At 41.4% G+C, this 17059-nt stretch overlaps 1 protein-coding gene across 4 annotated transcripts in view; it reads right to left on the minus strand.

Annotated features, from left to right (window-relative positions):
- Positions 1 to 17059, minus strand: part of KPNA6 (karyopherin subunit alpha 6) — a 62706-nt gene that overhangs the window by 21593 nt on the left and 24054 nt on the right. Inside the window, exons 1-2 of one of the 4 annotated variants that reach the window (XM_032361259.1) lie at positions 11215 to 11310; positions 3599 to 3684 (exon numbers count right to left, since the gene is read on the minus strand). The exons of 1 other annotated variant lie outside the window; for it this stretch is intronic. Coding sequence is in view for 1 of the 3 variants with exons in the window: in XM_032361257.1 (XP_032217148.1) it covers positions 11215 to 11233 (19 nt within the window). In the remaining 2 variants the exon portion in view is untranslated. Of the gene's footprint in view, positions 1 to 3598; positions 3693 to 11214; positions 11314 to 17059 lie in introns of those variants that run through there. 2 more of the 4 variants (XM_032361257.1, XM_032361260.1) reach the window with 2 other exon arrangements.

The following is a 17059-nucleotide window of genomic DNA, read 5'->3' on the forward strand; positions in this document are numbered from 1 at the left end:
AGCTTCCCTCTCTCTCTCTCTCTGCCTCCCTCTCTGCTTACTTGTGATCTGTCAAGTAAATAAATAAAATCAATCTTTAAAAAAAAAAAAAGAAAGAAAGAAAGACTTTAAGGTGATGGGCATTAAGGAAGGCATGTGATGTAATGAGCACTGGGTGTTATATGCAACTGATGAATTACCGAACTCTACATCTGAAACTAATGATGTACTATACATTGGCTAATTGAATTTAAATTAAAAAAAATTTTATTTATTTGAGAGTGAGAGAGAGCGGGAGAGAACATAAGCAGGAGGAGCGGCAGAGGGAGAAGGAGAAGCAGGCTCCCTGCTTAGCAGGGAGCCCAATGTGGGGCTCAATCCCAGGACCCTGGGATTATAACCTGAGCCAAAGGCATCAACTGAGCCACCCGGATGCCCTGGCATACATCTTTTATCAGTTTAAAAAAGATCCTGTATTCCTAGTTTTCTACACGTTTTTAATCATAACTGTTGATTATTATCCAATCCTTTTTCTGCATCTACTGAGATGACATGTGGTTTTTCTCTTTAAAAGGAATAATGAATGGGGCGCCTGGGTGGCTCAGTGGGTTAAGCCTCTGCCTTCAACTCGGGTCATGATCTCAGGGTCCTGGGATCGAGCCTCACCTCCGGCTCTCTGCTCAGTGTGGAGCTCTCTCCCTGCTTCCCTCTCTCTCCCTGCCTGCCTCTCTGCCTACTTGTGATCTCTGCCAAATAAATAAATAAATAAATCTTTAAAAAAAAAAAAAAAAAAAGGAATAATGAATGAATTAAACTATAGATTTTCTAATATAAAATTACCCAGGAGGGACTCCCCATGGGCAGGCTTCCTGCTCAGCAGGTCAGCAAGGAGTTTACTTCTCACTCTTCTTCCACTCCCCGCCATACATGCATTCTTGTGCACGTACTCAAATAAAATTTTTTTTAAAAAAGTAAACACAGAAGGGGCGCCTGGGTGGCTCAGTGGGTTAGGCCGCTGCCTTCGGCTCAGGTCATGATCCCAGAGTCCTGGGATCGAGTCCCGCATCGGGCTCTCTGCTCAGCGGGGAGCCTGCTTCCTCCTCTCTCTCTCTGCTTGCCTCTCTGCCTACTTGTTATCTCTCTCTGTCAAATAAATAAATTCTTAAAAAAAAAAAAAGTAAACACAGAAGAATCATACAGTAGAGAGTTTTTAAAAAGGCAAAACTTGCATCTTTCAGAAGACTAAAAGAATTCAAATCTTTTAAAAAAGAACCAAGGAGGACACAAATATTAGAAATTAAAAAAAAAAAAACAGAACTATTAAGTAACTAAGGAAATTAAAAAGAATGTTAACTTTATACTAACTAACCCCTTTGAAAAGAAATACCTAGAATAACATAAGTTACTACAACTGACTTACATAGAATGTTTGACTAGCCTTATAATCATGAACATACTGAATCAACAATAAAGACTAGTCCACAAAGAAAATGCCAGGCTGGGTGCCATAGTGGCTCAGCTCGTTAAGTGTCAGCCTTCAGCTCAGGTCATGATCCCAGGGTCCTGGGATACAGATCTGAGTGCCGTGGGGACGGGGAGGGGGGTGAGGTTCATCCTTAGTGGCAAGTCTGCTTGAGTCTGCTTCTCCCTCTGCCTGCTGCTCCCCCAGCTTGTGCTCAAGTCTCTTTTTCTCTCCCTCTTCTGACAAATGAATAAATAAAATCTTAAAAAAAAAAAAAAAAAGAAAAGAAAAGAAAAAGAAAGAAAATGCCAGGCCTAAGTGGTTTTACAGAGGAGTTCTGCCAGATTTTCAATAAATTAGTTATTTTACTCGAACACTTTCAGAAAATAGGAAAAGGGATGTCTTTTTTTAAGATTTTATTTATTTAATTTGACAGAGATCACAAGTAGGCAGAAACAGAAGGAAGCAGGTTCCCTGCCGAGCAAAGAGCCCGATATGGGGCTCGATCCCAGAAATCTGGGAGTCATGACCTGAGCCGAAGGCAGCGGCTTTAACCCAATGAACCACCCAGGTGCCCCATATGTCTTTTTTTTTTTTTTTTAAGGTTTATTTATTTGACAGTGAGTGGGGGGAGGAGAAGAGTCCCCACTGGGCACCAAGCAAGACTTGGAGCTCAATCCCAAGACCTATGAGATCATGACCTGAGCAGAAACCACAAGCTGATGCTTAACCTAGTAACTAAGCCACCCAGGAGCCCTGAGGAGCATTTCTTTTGCTAACACCATCAAAGAAGAGTATATGAGAAGGTCCTATACTTTTCTTAAGTCATTTGTGAACAAGAATACAAAAAAAAAATTTTTTTAGGATTTTGTTTATTTCGACAGAGAAAGAGACAGCGAGAGGGAACACAAGCATGGGGGAGCTGGAGAGGGAGAAGCAGGCTCCCCGCTTAGCAGGGAGTCTGATATGGAGCTCAATGCCATGACCTCGATGCCAGGACACTGGGATCAGGACCTGAGCTGAAGGCAGATGCTTAACGAATGAGCCACCCAGATGCCCCAAGGATACAAAAATTCTAAATAATATTCAATCATATCCAGCAATGTGTAAAAAACTAATTCATCCTGACCACATGCGGCTTATTACAGGACTTAATGGGTAATTTTATTTTTTAAAAAACATTTTATTTATTTGTTTGAGAGAGAGAGAAAGAGAACGAGCAGTGGATGGGGGGGGGTGGGGTCGGTCAGAGGAAAAGAGAAAAGCAGACTCCCCACCTAGCAGGAAGCCCAATGTGGGGCTCTATCCCAGGACCCAGAGATCATACCTGAGCTGAAGGCATACACTCAACCAACTGAGCCACCCAGGAGCCCCTCCCATCTGTTTTTTACTAAGTGTATTTTTCTACTTTTTTCTAAATTTCTAATGTACCTGTCATTAATGTTCAGACTTTTTATTTCACTTATAACCTTCCCTAAGTCTTTTAGATTTCCTTCAAATTAATATTTTCATTGTAATTCACTTCTGAATACCTGACTTCCATCAGTTTTATTTGGATCATGAAATGTTCTTTTAAATTAGTGATATTTGGGGACTTACTTTTTCTACTATTTACTTCTAATATAATTACACTGTAGTTAGAGTCTCAGAGATTCTTTTAAATTTACAGATCTTCCTTGACTTATGATTGGGCTATGTCCTCATAAACCCACTCTTGAGCTAATGATACACTGTAAGTCAAAATGCATTTAAGGGGCGCCTGGGTGGCTCAGTCAGATAAGCATCTGCTTTCAGCTCAGGTCATGATCCCAAGGTCCTGGGATCAAGCCCCGAATGCATCAGCGTCTCTGCTCGGAAGGGAGTCTGCTTCTCCCACTGCTTTTCTCTCTCTGTCCCCTCCAAAAAAAATAAAAAATAAAAAATGCATTTAATATGCCTAACCTACGGAATATCATAGCTTGGCCTAGCCTACCTTAAACGTGCTCAGAACACTCATATTAGCCTATAGTTGGGCAAACTCATCTAACACAAAGCCTGTTTTATAGTTAACATACTATCTCATGTAACTTACTGAATACTATATTCAAAGTGGGGGAAAAAAAATAAAAGGAATGGCTATAGGGGCACAGAATGGTTATAAGTGTATGAGTTGTTTACCCTTGTGATCACATGGCTGACGGGGAGCTGGGACTCACTGCTGCTGGTCAGCATCAGGAGAGAGTACTGTACCACATATCACCAGCCTGGAAAAAGACTTAAATTCAAGATTCAAAGTAATGTTTCTATTGAATGTATATTGCTTTCACACCATGGTAAAGTTGAAAAATTGTAAGTTAAGCCATCATAAGTCAGGAACCATCAATAAAATGGAGATTTGCTTTTTTGGCTTAATATGTATTCAATTTATCTAAGTGTCCCATGTGTGCTTAAGAAGAACCTCTATTGGGGCGCCTGGGTGGCACAGTGGGTGGGCCTCGGCCTTTGGCTCAGGTCATGGTCTTGGGGTCCTGGGATCGAGCCCCGCATCGGGCTCTCTGCTCTGCGGGGAGCCTGCTTCTCCCCCTCTCTCTGCCTATTTGTGATCTCTCTGTCAAATAAATAAAATCGTAAAAAAAAAAAAAAAAAGGAAAAAAAGAAAAACCTGTATTCTAGGGTACCTGGGTGGCTCAGAAGGTTAAGCCTCTGCCTTTGGCTCAGGTCATGATCTCAGGGTCCTGGGATAGAGCCCCGCATTGGGCTCTCTGCTCAGCAGGGAGCCTGCTTCTCCCTCTCTCTGCCTGCCTCTCTGCCTACTTGTGATCTCTGTCAAACAAATAAAATCTTAAAAAAAAAAAAGAACCTGTATTCTTTAATAACTATTCATAGCATTCTATATACCATATGTCCATTAAATCAAGTTGTTCGCCATGTTGCTCAACTCTTCCCACTGCTTTACTAATTTTTTTTCTTGACTTATCAACACTAAATGTGTCCATTTCACCCTGTAGTTTTTCTTTTAAATTAAGATTTTATTTACTTATTTGACAGAGAGAGATCACAAGTAGACAGAGAGACAGGCAGAGAGAGAGAGAGAGAGGAAGGAAGCAGGTTCCCTGCTGAGCAGAGAGCCTGATATGGGGCTCGATCCCAGGACTCTGAGATCATGACCAGAGCCGAAAGCAGAGGCTTTAACCCACTGAGACACCCAGGAGCCCCTCACCCTGTAGTTTTATTCTGCTTTGTATATTCTATGACAATGTTATTAGAGGTACATAAATTTAGAACAGTCCTGTCTTCCTGGTATATTGAAAAAATTTATTATTTTTTAATTTTAAAAAATATTTTATTTATTTATTTGACAGAGAGAGTATACAATTGTGCAAGAGGAGCAGGAAGCAGAGGGTGAGGGAGAAGCAAGCTCCCTAGTGAGCAAGGAGCCCAGTGCGGGACTTGATCCTAGGATCGACCCTGGGATCATGACCAGGTAGATGGTTAACTGACTGAGCCAACCAGGCGTCCCTGAAGAATTTTTAAAAAATTGTAAACAGCCAAATTATTCCTTAACAATGCTTTTTTCCTTACTTTGTTAGACATTAACTAGCTATCATTTCCATTCCAGTCATGGTGGAAAAACAGGGACTGATTTACCTTCCTGCTGTAAAGTGTTTCAGATATTGGACACGAGGGAGTGAAAAGCTGTGATTCCCCAAGAGTGTAAGCCCTACTTATCTCCTTGACGTTCTGCCTGGAAGTATGTTCTAGACCACTGAGCAGGGAAAGGGTTACCAAATAGTACAGCAATCTTATTAGTTGGGGAAAGAGACTGGAGGGTTTAAGGAGACTGAGACAGCTGGAAACTGTGAGGCAGAGTTCCAGAGAAGAGTGAGCTACACAGAAAAAAAAAAAAAAAAAATCAGGAAATCTGCTCAAGATTCCCTTAAAACCTTGCTGGAGACTAAGGGCGAGAAGGCACTTGATGAATCAGAATGGAGATTCCTCACTGATCACTCAGGGCATTCAGTCAAGACCCTAAAAGGATACACTTTAGTAGTGACATTAAACTATCCCTAAAAAGACTACCAACAAACTTTAAAAACAAGATCAACTGAGCAGAATGTAACAACTGCCTATGAAGCTCTACATCCTTTAAAAAACAAAACAAAATTTTATCAAAAATCCAATTAAAAACTTACAGATATGCCAAAAAGCAGGAAAGTATGACCCACAGACAGAAGAAAAACCAATCAACAGAGACAGACTCCAAAATGATGCTGCAGTGCAAATGTTACCAAATGGCCCAATACACCTGTTGTAGCTGGATTCACAAAGGAAGAAGTAAGGTGGAGGAGGGAGACAAAAAAAACCTTAAGAAACAAAGACTGAAAAATTTCCAAATCTGATCCCATATACCCAAGAAAACATGGTAAAACACAAAGAAAATCAGGGACACCTGGGTGGTGCAGTCAGTTCAGTGTCCAACTCTAGGCTTCAGCTCAGGTGGTGATCTCAGGGTCGTGAGACTGAGTCCTGTGTAGGGCTCTGTGCTCAACACGGAGTCTGGATTCTCTCCCTCTGCCCACCCTTGCACACACATGTGGGCACACTATCTCTCTCAAACAAATAAATCTTTAAAAAACAAAACAAAGAAAATCACATTAAGGCACATCATAGCAAAATTTCTGAAAAAGTGGTAAAGAAAATCTGAAAAACAGCTAGAATGACTGATTACATGTAGAAAACCAAAGATAAGAATGACGTGACTTTTTGCCAAAAACTACAGGAGTGAGAAGATAATGAAATACCATCCTTAATATACTGAAGGAAAGCTGTCAAACTAGAATTCTATACCCAATGAAAATACTTTCAAAAATGGAAGTGAAATAGAAATCAACTTCTTCAAACAAAAGCTGAGATTTTTGTCTCTAGCAGATGTGTACTAAAGAAATACTACAGTTCTTGGGCGCCTGGGTGGCTCAGTGGGTTAAGCCGCTGCCTTCGGCTCAGGTCATGATCCCAGGGTCCTGGGATCGAGTCCCGCATCGGGCTCTCTGCTCAGCAGGGAGCCTGCTTCCCTCTCTCTCTGCCTGCCTCTCCATCTACTTGTGATTTCTCTGTCAAATAAATAAATAAAATCTTAAAAAAAAAAAGAAGTACTACAGTTCTAAAACAAAAACAAACGTCAGTTCTTTAAGTAGAAGGAAAATACTACCAGGTGATAACTCAGATCGTCACAAAAGGAAGGATACTAGAAATCGTAAACTTATAGGTACATATTAAAATAACTTTTTTCCATTGAAAACATTTTTAAAAAATAAGCCAATAATGGAGATAAAATGGAATTATTCAGAAGAAAAAAGGGCCAAGAACACATGACAAATAGAAAACAAACTGATTTCCAGACTTACAATATAATATTCAAATTTCCAATTTTAATAAAAAAAAAATCACAAGGCATATAAAGAAACAGAGAAATACGGCCTAAAGGACAAAATTAACTGATAGAAACTTTCCCTGAAAAAACTAAGGTACTAGACATACTAGACAAAGACTCTCAAACAAAACACCCAAAAGAGCTAAATATAAACAAATAAACAAACAAAAGGAAATCAGGAAAACAATGAACAAAATGAGTATCAACAAACAGAAAAATGACCAAACAGAAGAAGAAAAACAGAAGTTCTGGAACTGAGGGGTGCCTGGCTGGCTCAGCTGGGATCATGGGACCCTTGATCTTGGGCTTGTGAATGTTAGCCCCATGCTGGATGTAGAGATTACTTAAATAAATGAACTTAAAAAAAAAAAAAAAAAGAAAAAAGTTCTGGCGTTGAAAAGTACAGTAACTGAAATGAAAAATTCACTAGTGGGGTTTAATGGCAGATGACAGAAGCAGCAGAGATGAGCTGAAGGAAGAAGACTGAAAAGTAACCGCCTAGAAGATCCGTCAAATTCCAACAAGCAATATGGGAGTCAAAGAAATAGAAAAAGGGACAGAAAGAATTTAAGAAATAATGGCAGAAAACCTCCCAAATTCAATTTAAGTCATGAATAAAGATGTTCACTGAATCCCAAGGAAGATAAACTCCACATCTAGACAAACTCCACATCTGCTGAGAGTCAAAGACAAAAGAATTTTGGAAGCAGTGAAGGAGAAGCAATTCATCACATACAAGCCAAGTTCTCATTAGAAACCATAAAGGCAAGAAGGCACTGGAATGACAAATTTAAAGATACAAAAAAAGGGGGAAAAAAAAAAAAACAACAACTGTCAAAGAATCCTACATCTGACCGAACTGTGCTTCAAAAACAAGGGAGAAATTAAGACATTTCTGATAAACAAAAGCCGAGGAAGTAAGTTACCCCTAGACCTGCTGTAAACAAGAAATACTAAAGGAGTCCTTCAAACTGAAAATGAAAGGAAATGAGAGGAGGACTCCACAATAACTTGAACCCAGTAACGGTAACTACATGGGTAGTTATAAAACTCAGTATTACTGTATTTTTGGTTTGTAACTTCACTTTTTATTTCTTAGATGATTTAAAGGACAAACATATAAATTATAAATCTGTGTTACCAGGCATATGATGTGTAAGATGTAATTTGTGATGGCAACAACATAAAAGGAACTGGAACCGTACAGAAACAGACTTTTTAAAGTTAAGTTGGTACCAATTCAACCTAGATTGCTATAAACTTAGAATGTTAAATGTAATCCCCATGGTAACCACAATATCTAAGAAAAAAAATACACACACAAAATAGACATTAAAAACATACACACAGGGGCGCCTGGGTGGCTCAATGGGTTAAAGCCGCCGCCTTCGGCTCAGGTCATGATCCCAGGGTCCCGCATCGGGCTCTCTGCTCGGCAGGGAACCTGCTTCCTCCTCTCTCTCTCTGCCTGCCTCTCTGCCTACTTGTGATCTCTGTCAAATGAATAAATAAAATCTTAAAAAAAAACAAACAAACCCATAAACACAAAAGGAAATGAGAAGGGAATTCACTACCAAAAAACAACTAAACACAGAAGGCAGTAAAGGAGGAAGAGAAGGGCAAAAAAGGTAAAGGTGTAAGACAAAGAAAGCAATGAGTAAAATGCCAGAAGTCCTTCGTTATCAGTAATATATTATATGTAAATAGACTAAGCTCTCCAATCACTATACATTGTCTGCAAAAGACTTACTACATACCTAAAAACAGGAACAAGTTTAAAGTAAATGGATGAGAAAAGATATTACATCCTTATGGTAATCAAAGGAGAGCTGGGATAGCTATACTAATAACAGATAAAAAACTTCAAGTCAGAAACTGTTTAAAAGATAAAGGATATCATATACTGGTAAAAGGGTCAATTCATCAAAAAGGTAAGAGCAATTATAAAACATAAAGGCACCAGGGTGCCTGTGTTGCTCAGCAGGCTAAGTGGCTGACTCTTGGTTTTGGCTCAGGACATAACCTCAGGTCTTGAAGCTCAGAACAACCTGTTTCCAATTCTCTCTCCCCCTCTTCCTCTGCCCCTCCCCGGGCTCATGCATGCTCTCTTTCAAATAAATAAATCTTTTTAATAAAATGAACGCTTAATAGATTAATTAGGAAACAAATTTTCAACATTATGAATGAGCTAGACCTAAAAAGACGTATAGAACATTCTACCCAACAAAAGAATATGCCTTCTCAGGTATACATGGAATATTCTCCAGGACAGATCTTGGAGTCAACAAAGAGTCTCAGTGAATTCTCAAAGACTGAAATCAGACAAAGTATCTTCTCTGAGCACCCAGAATGAAAAGAGAAATTCACAAATAGGTGGGTGGAAACTAACAACACACTCTTAAATAATAAAGTTGGAAGACTGGAACTTCCTGATTTTCTAACTTACTACAAAGCTATAGTAATCAGAAAAGTGTGGTACTGGCATAGGGTGTTTACAGATCAATGGAATAAAATTCAGAGTGTAAAAATAAATTCACACATCTATGGCCAGCTAAATAACTTTAATAAGGGTGTCAAGGGAGTATGAATAGTCTCTTCAAAAAAAAAAAAAACAGTGCAGGGACAATTAGATTTCCAGATCTAAAGGAATGAAGTTGGACATCTAGCTTACACCATATACAAAAAGTGACTCAAAATTTATCAGCAACCGGGTGCCTGGATGGCTCAGTGGGTCAGGCTGCTGCCTTCGGCTCGGGTCATGATCTCAGCGTTCTGGGATCGAGTCCCGCATGGGGCTCTCTGCTCAGCGGGGAACCTGCTTCCTTCTCTCACTCTCTGCCTGCCTCTCTGTCTACTGTGATCTCTCTGTCATATAAATAAATAAAATATTAAAAAAAATTGATCAGCAACCTAAATACAAGCTAAGACCATAAAATGCTTAGAATAATACATGGGGGGAGCACCTAGGTGGCTCAGTTGGTATTTAGCGTCTGACATTGGCTCAGGTCATGATCCCAGGTTGAGCCCCACGTTGGGCTCTCTGCTCAGCAGGTAGCCTAGTTCTCCCTCTCCCTATGCCACATCCCCCTGCTTGTGCTCTCTTGCTCTGTCAAATAAATGAATCTTAAAACAAAAACAAAAAACAAAAAACCCCAAAACTAGCCAACCCTAAACTGTTTACTCTCCCTGCCTTCACTTTCCCTCAGAAACCTCAGTAAAGGCTCTGGCCTAAAGAAGCTTACTCCTGGGGCACCTGGGTGGCTCAGTGGGTTAAGCCTCTGCCTTCGGCTCAGGTCATGATCTCAGGGTCCTGGGATTGAGTCCTGCATCGGGCTCTCTGCTCAGCGGGGGGCCTGTTTCCCTTCCCCTCCGTTCCCTCCCTTCCCCTCTCTGCCTGTCAAATAAATAAAAAATCCTAAGACGCTTGCCCCGTCCCTTCTGCCTCCTTCTGTGACCCTATATGCATGCAGTGGCTCCCTCTCTGACCTGGAACCATAACAAACAATTTTTTTTTTTTTTAAGATTTTATTTATTTGACACAGAGAGAGAGAGAGAGATTGCAAGTACGCAGAGCAGCAGGCAGAGAGAGAAGGGGAAGCAGGCTCTCTGCTCAGCAGGGAGCTCAATCTCAGGATCCTGGGATTATGACCTGAGTTGAAGGCAGATGCTTGTCCAACTGAGCCACCCAGATGCCCCAGCAATGAGAGTTTAAAAAGAAATCTTCCAAGATTAAGATTTGGGCTGGTTCTTCAACCAGGAAATATTGGGGGTTGAAACACCCATACACCCATACATGGGAGAGGGGCAGAGTAGAGTCTTCTAAGAGAAACTGAGTGAAAGAGAGATGAAAATGGACATTGAAAAGAGTTGAATTCTGGAGCTAGAGAAACTAAAGAAATGAAACTTCGGAGATGGTGCCTTAGTCATTCCGGAAAGTAGCCTGGTGAACCAATCGTAGCAGTGGGTCTTAGAATGTGCGAGTCTCCACATACACATCACTTGGCAAAGCCCAAGTGAATTTGTTATTTTATTTTTAAAGATTTTATTTATTTGTCAGAGAGAGAAAGAGAGCACAAGTAGGGGGAACAGGAGGCAGAGGGAGGCGGCTCCCCGCTGAGCGAGGAGCCCGATGCAGGACTTGATCCCAGGACTCTGGGGTCATGACCTGACCAAAGACAGATAGACAGACAGCCTAACCAACTGAGCCACCCAGGTGTCCCTAAGTGAATTTACTATTAAAAAAAAAAAATTCTAGGGGATTGCAGTGGCCTCCCTTAGGGTTCCTGATTACTCCTGTGCCTGGAGACTAAGAGGCAAGGGCAAATTCCTAAAGGCAGAGCTATGGATTGCTGTCCCCCATTACCTGACACATGGTTTTTCATGACTCTGAGTCTGGGCTCTCCCAGAGGACTGTCCCCTCCTTTGGGCAGAGCTGACAGCAAAGCTGGAAGGAGAAGCAGCATGTGCTTCTTTAGTCACCATGGTGACAAGAAACTATCACAAATATTTGCTTATGACTTCACTGGAGAAGCCAGGCAGGGGAGGTTAGACTGGAAGAAGGAACAACTGCAGAAGCACATCTGGAATCAGCAACCAAAGGAATGCTGGACTCTCATTTAGGGACCAGCAGGCAGAGGGGCTTTTTCTATCATGCACTACTCTACTTGCTGGGGCTGGATCAAGAAATCAATGATACAAGATGCCTGGGTGCCTCAGTTGGTTAAGCATTTGCGTTTGGCTCAGGTCATGATCCTGGGGTCCTGGGATCAAGTCCCAAGTTGGGCTCCCTGATTAGTGAAGAGCCTGCTTCTCCCTCTACCTCTGCCCCCTCCCCCCACCACCTTATGCTCCCTCTCTAGCTAAAATTCATTTTCAAAAATCTTAAAAAAAAAAAAGGAAAATAAATAAATAAATCCATGATACAAATATACCTTTTCTAGCATCTGACTATCTGAGACAGCCTTTGGGTTTTCTTAAGACAAGGAACTCTCTCAAAGTGAATACATCTCTGAAGTTATACAACCCATTTCTAGGAAATAAATGGCTAATGTTACCATGCACTCTGTAAACTTTTAGAACCAAGGGACCAGTAATAATAATACAAGATAGGCAAAGACCCTGTTAAGACCTGAATTCTGCCCTGCTTCCAACTTCTATGTTGAAGGCCTGGTGCCTAGTCTCTCCAAATATGACTATATGGAAACAGGGTCTCTAAAGAGATGGGGATACTGGGGTAAGGCCTTAACCCACTATGACTAGTATCCTTATAAAAAGGAGAAGATTAAGATACAGATGCACACAGAGGGAGAATACCATGTAAACATGAAGACAGCCACTGATAAACCAGAGAGAGAAAGGACTCGGAAAAAGCCAACCCTCATGACTGATCCTGGAATTCTAGCCTCCAGAACTGGGAGAATATAAATTCCTTTGTTTAAACCAGACAGGCTGTGGTACTTTTTATGGCAGCCCTAGCAATTTAATGTAAGCTCTAACTGATAAAGAACCTGAGTCTTAAGTCACACACTGAGTAGCAAGGTTACTGCAGTACTCCATTTAATCACTCATGTTTAAAATTTTGAGACTCATAAAACTTTAAAATTTTGCACATGTTCTCAGAAAAAGGCGTACTACGCATAGCCAGCTGTCCTGTGTGTGGGATGGAAATGACACTACTACACCTTCAAGCTCACATCTTGTACACCTGCTGGCTCTAGGGCTTTCCAAATCAAAGCCTTATGTTCATGGTCTGTACTTCAAAAAGCTACCAAGCAATCACTTGATTCAAGGCATCTTGCCTGGAAGAACCCAAAGGAGCTATATTTAGGAGATAAGGGAACTAGCATTATTTTCTAGGCAATGACCTGACAATCTTCAAAGGAGCTGGGACCTGGAATGCTATGAAGCAGTCAGTCTTTTCAAATGATTTCCCTTGTTCTGGTGCTGAGGGGGCGCTCCTCAGCAGAGGGAGGCTTTCTAAAGAAATGTTATTGTAGCTGCCCAGGTACTGAGAATAAGCTAACGCTTTAAATCACACAGACTGACTATTTGGCATATACTACAGTAAGAAGCTTTACAACTCAAAGATGCATTAAAGGTTTCTTAATGGCACTGGGAAGAGAGATAAAAGAGGAATGGTTACTCCTCAATATAAGGCCTCTTGCTTCAAGGAAGTAATTCCTCCCAGGTTGAAATTTTTTTTTTTTTTTCAATTGGCCTCTCATACCTTTCACTAGGAATTCTCTAGCAAATATGTATCAGCATTAAGATTCCTGGGTTAAAGCTCTATGGCCATATGACTATTAACTGAAAAGAAAGGGTAAGAGGGTATCAGGATAGACAGCCCATAAGCCTTGGCAGGCTAGTAACATTTGCTAATGTGCCAATCTTTGTCGGTTTATCTCTAATCTTCACAACAATCCTGAGAATCCATTCAACAGATGACAAAAATGAGACTCGGGGAGCCTGGGTGGCTCAGTGGGTTAAAGCCTCTGCCTTCGGCTCAGGTCATGACCCCAGGGTCCTGGAATTGAGCCCCGCATCGGGCTCTCTGTTCAGCAGGAAGCCTGCTTCCTCCCCTCTCTCTCTGCCTGCTTCTCTGCCTACTTGTAATCTCTGCCTGTCAAATAAAATAAATAAAATCTTTAAAAAAAAAAAAAGAGAGAGACTCAGAGGGTAAGTGAACAAGTGAGGAAGCTAACATCAACCCTGACCTATTTGGTCCCAAACTCCAGTCTCTTCTCATTTCCTGAAAAGGAAAGCTATTGGTAACAGCAAATCTATCAGAATTCTGGGTTGGAAGCTATTCCATCACTGATAAAGAAACCAATGTGGTCACATCCCAGAATTTCAGTTAAACACAAACTCAAATGCCTTAAAAGGTAAAGAGGTGAACGATTTTTAGCAGCTCATAATATTACATCAGGGATTGCACTCATACTCCGTTTTTACAACACTGTGCCAGCCAAACAAGATTCGACAGAGGCTGTGGTGAAATCAAGTGTTTTAAGCCCTTGGACACTACCTAAACAGCAATTAACAGCTAAAGAACCAGGTTCAGTAGCATTATGACTTACACAAGATCATTCAGCTATTAAACTGTGACGCTGGGGCTGGGATCGAAATCTCTAAAGGCCTCTACTTTCATCCAACCTCTGAGAATTACTTCTTTCCATCCCCCCAACACACATAATTCTGTTCAATTTGGCTCCTGCCCTTGAACTAGGTTCTGTCTAGACTGATCTATGCATTGTCTTTTTTTTTTTTTAAGATTTTATTTATTTCTTTGACACACAGAGATCACAAGTAGGCAGAGAGGCAGGCAGAGAGAGAGGGGGAAGCAGGATCTCCGCTGAGCAAAGAGCCTGATGTGGGACTCGATCCCAGGAACCTGGGATCATGACCTGAGCGGAAGGCAGAGGCTTAACCCACTGAGACACCCAGGCACCCCATGTATTTTTCAGTTATTTTACCTTGAGAGTTACTGGCAATCAATTCTCTAATTAGTGCATATGAAAGGGAGCAAGTGAAAACTTTGCCAAGATATCTGCCTATGAGTTTCACCCTCTACCCACTGTATCCGCTTTTTAGGAACTCATTTTCACAGTATAGGTTTTTCTTTGCAGTGACTTCTCTCCCTAGACCATAAATCCAACCAAACACAAACCTAAAGTACATCTGATTGCTGTGTGAACAACCAGAAATTAAATCAAAATTCTTCCGGAACAGATAGAGCCAGCCATGATGGGATTGGAAGAGTGGGAAGACAACACACAACACAAGTGACAGAGGTAAATCTGAACATTTTCAAAGATGTTCTTCCAAAACTCACCTGGGTTCAGTTTCTTATCAAACACAACACAGACTGGTTTAAATTTTGCCTGTCTTCTTGCTGGTCTACCTAATAGATAATTACTATGAATGCACAGACAGTCGATGGCAAAGTTTTGGTATTGATTTACAACTTTGCTAGGTAAAATTAGCACCATAGGAATAGTTCCAGGAATCTCACCACCTGAATTTTTTTTTCTTTTAAGATTTATTTTTGGGGGGGTGCCTGGGTGGCTCAGTGGGTTAAGCCGCTGCCTTCGGCTCAGGTCATGATCTCAGGGTCCTGGGATCGAGTCCCGCATCGGGCTCTCTGCTCAGCAAGGAGCCTGCTTCCCTCTCTCTCTCTCTGCCTGCCTCTCTGCCTACTTGTGATCTCTCTGTCAAATAAATAAATAAAATCTTTAAAAAAAAAAAAAAAGATTTATTTTTGGGGCACCTGGGTGGCTCAGTGGGTAGAGTCTCTGCCTTCGGCTCAGGTCATGATCTCAGGGTCCTGGGATTGAGCCCCGCATCAGGTTCTCTGCTCAGCAAAAGCTTCTACACCCAACATGGAGCTCAAATCACAACTCTGAGATCAAGAATCACATGCTCCACTGACTGAGCCAGCCAGGCGCCCCTACCGCCTGAAATTCTTTATCCTAAGAATCAGTCACTTGTAGTATATTTTTTCATTCACCACCCTATCCAAGCTACTGTCCCATTTCTCCGTTCTCATGTCATGGAGAGCAAAAAAACTTTTGTGTACTTTTTATTAAGAATTATTTTAAAAATATTTATTTTTAGAGAGAGCAAGAGAGCATTTGCAATCAGTGGGGGAGAGGGAGAGAGATTATCTTTTTTTTTTTTAAAGATTTTGTTGACTGGGGCGCCTGGGTGGCTCAGTGGGTTAAGCCGCTGCCTTCGGCTCAGGTCATGATCTCAGGGTCCTGGGATCGAGTCCCGCATCGGGCTCTCTGCTCAGCAGGGAGCCTGCTTCCTCCCCTCTCTCTCTCTGCCTACTTGTGATCGCTCTCTGTCAAATAAATAAAAAAAAAAAAAAAAAAAAAAAAGATTTTGTTGACTTATTTGACAGAGATCACAAGCAGGCAGAGAGAGGAGGAAGCAGGCTCCCAACTGAGCAGAGAGCCCGATGCGGGGCTCAATCCCAGGACCCTGGGATTATGACCTGAGCCGTAAGGCACAGGCCTTAACCCACTGAGACACCCAGGTGCCCCGAGAGAGATAATCTTAAACAGACTCCACATTCTGCAAAAAGCCCCATGTGGGGCTCAATCTCATGACCCTGAGATCATGACCTGAGCCAAAATCAACTGAATGAACCACCCAGGTGCCCCATGAATTATTTAAACACTGAAAAACTGAAATAGCATAACAAACATCTATAAACTGAACAATCAAAAAAAAAAAAACCAAAACAAAACATGGGGCTTAACTCATGACCCTGAGATCAACACCTGGACTGAAATCAAGAGTCCTTAACCAACTGAGCCACCCAGGTGCCCCAAGATTCAACAAAAAAATTTTTTTTAAAGATTTTTATTTATTTATTTGACAGAGATCACAAGTAGGCAGAGAGGCAGGCAGAGAGAGAGGAAGGGAAGCAGGCTCCCTGCTGAGCAGAGAGCCCGATTCGGGGCTCCATCCCAGGACCCTGAGATCATGACCTGAGCCGAAGGCAGAGGCTTAACCCACTGAGCCACCCAGGCCCCCCCAAGATTCAACAATTTTTAACAATGCCATATTTGTTTTACTCCATCAAATGTATGGATATTTTAAATATATATGTATATATATTTTATATTACATATAGAAATATGTAAATATATATTTAAAATGTTAAAATATATGTAAATATATATTATATTTTATATTTATATTTCAACTGAACATTTATTTATTTATTTATTTTTAAAGATTTTATTTATTTATTTGACAGAGAGAAATCACAAGTAGATGGAGAGGCAGGCAGAGAGAGAGAGAGGGAAGCAGGCTCCCTGCTGAGCAGAGAGCCCGATGCGGGCCTCGATCCCAGGACCCTGAGATCATGACCTGAGCCGAAGGCAGCGGCTTAACCCACTGAGCCACCCAGGCGCCCTTAACTGAACATTAAAAAAAAAAATTTTATTGGTGCCTGGGTGGCTCAGTCATTGGGTGTCTGCCTTCGGCTTGGGTCCTGGTCCCGGGGTCCTGGGATCGAGCCCCAGACTGGACTCCCTGCTCAGCGGGAAGCCCGTTTCCCCCTCTCCCACTCCCCCTGCTTACATTCCCTCTCTCCTGTCTCTGTCAAATAAATAAATAAAAATAAAATCTTTATTAAAAAAATACATATTATTTATTTATTTATTTGACAGACAGAGATCACAAGTAGGCAGAGAGAG

This window comes from Mustela erminea, chromosome 10 (genome assembly GCF_009829155.1).
Source record: "Mustela erminea isolate mMusErm1 chromosome 10, mMusErm1.Pri, whole genome shotgun sequence".
NCBI lineage: Eukaryota > Metazoa > Chordata > Mammalia > Carnivora > Mustelidae > Mustela > Mustela erminea.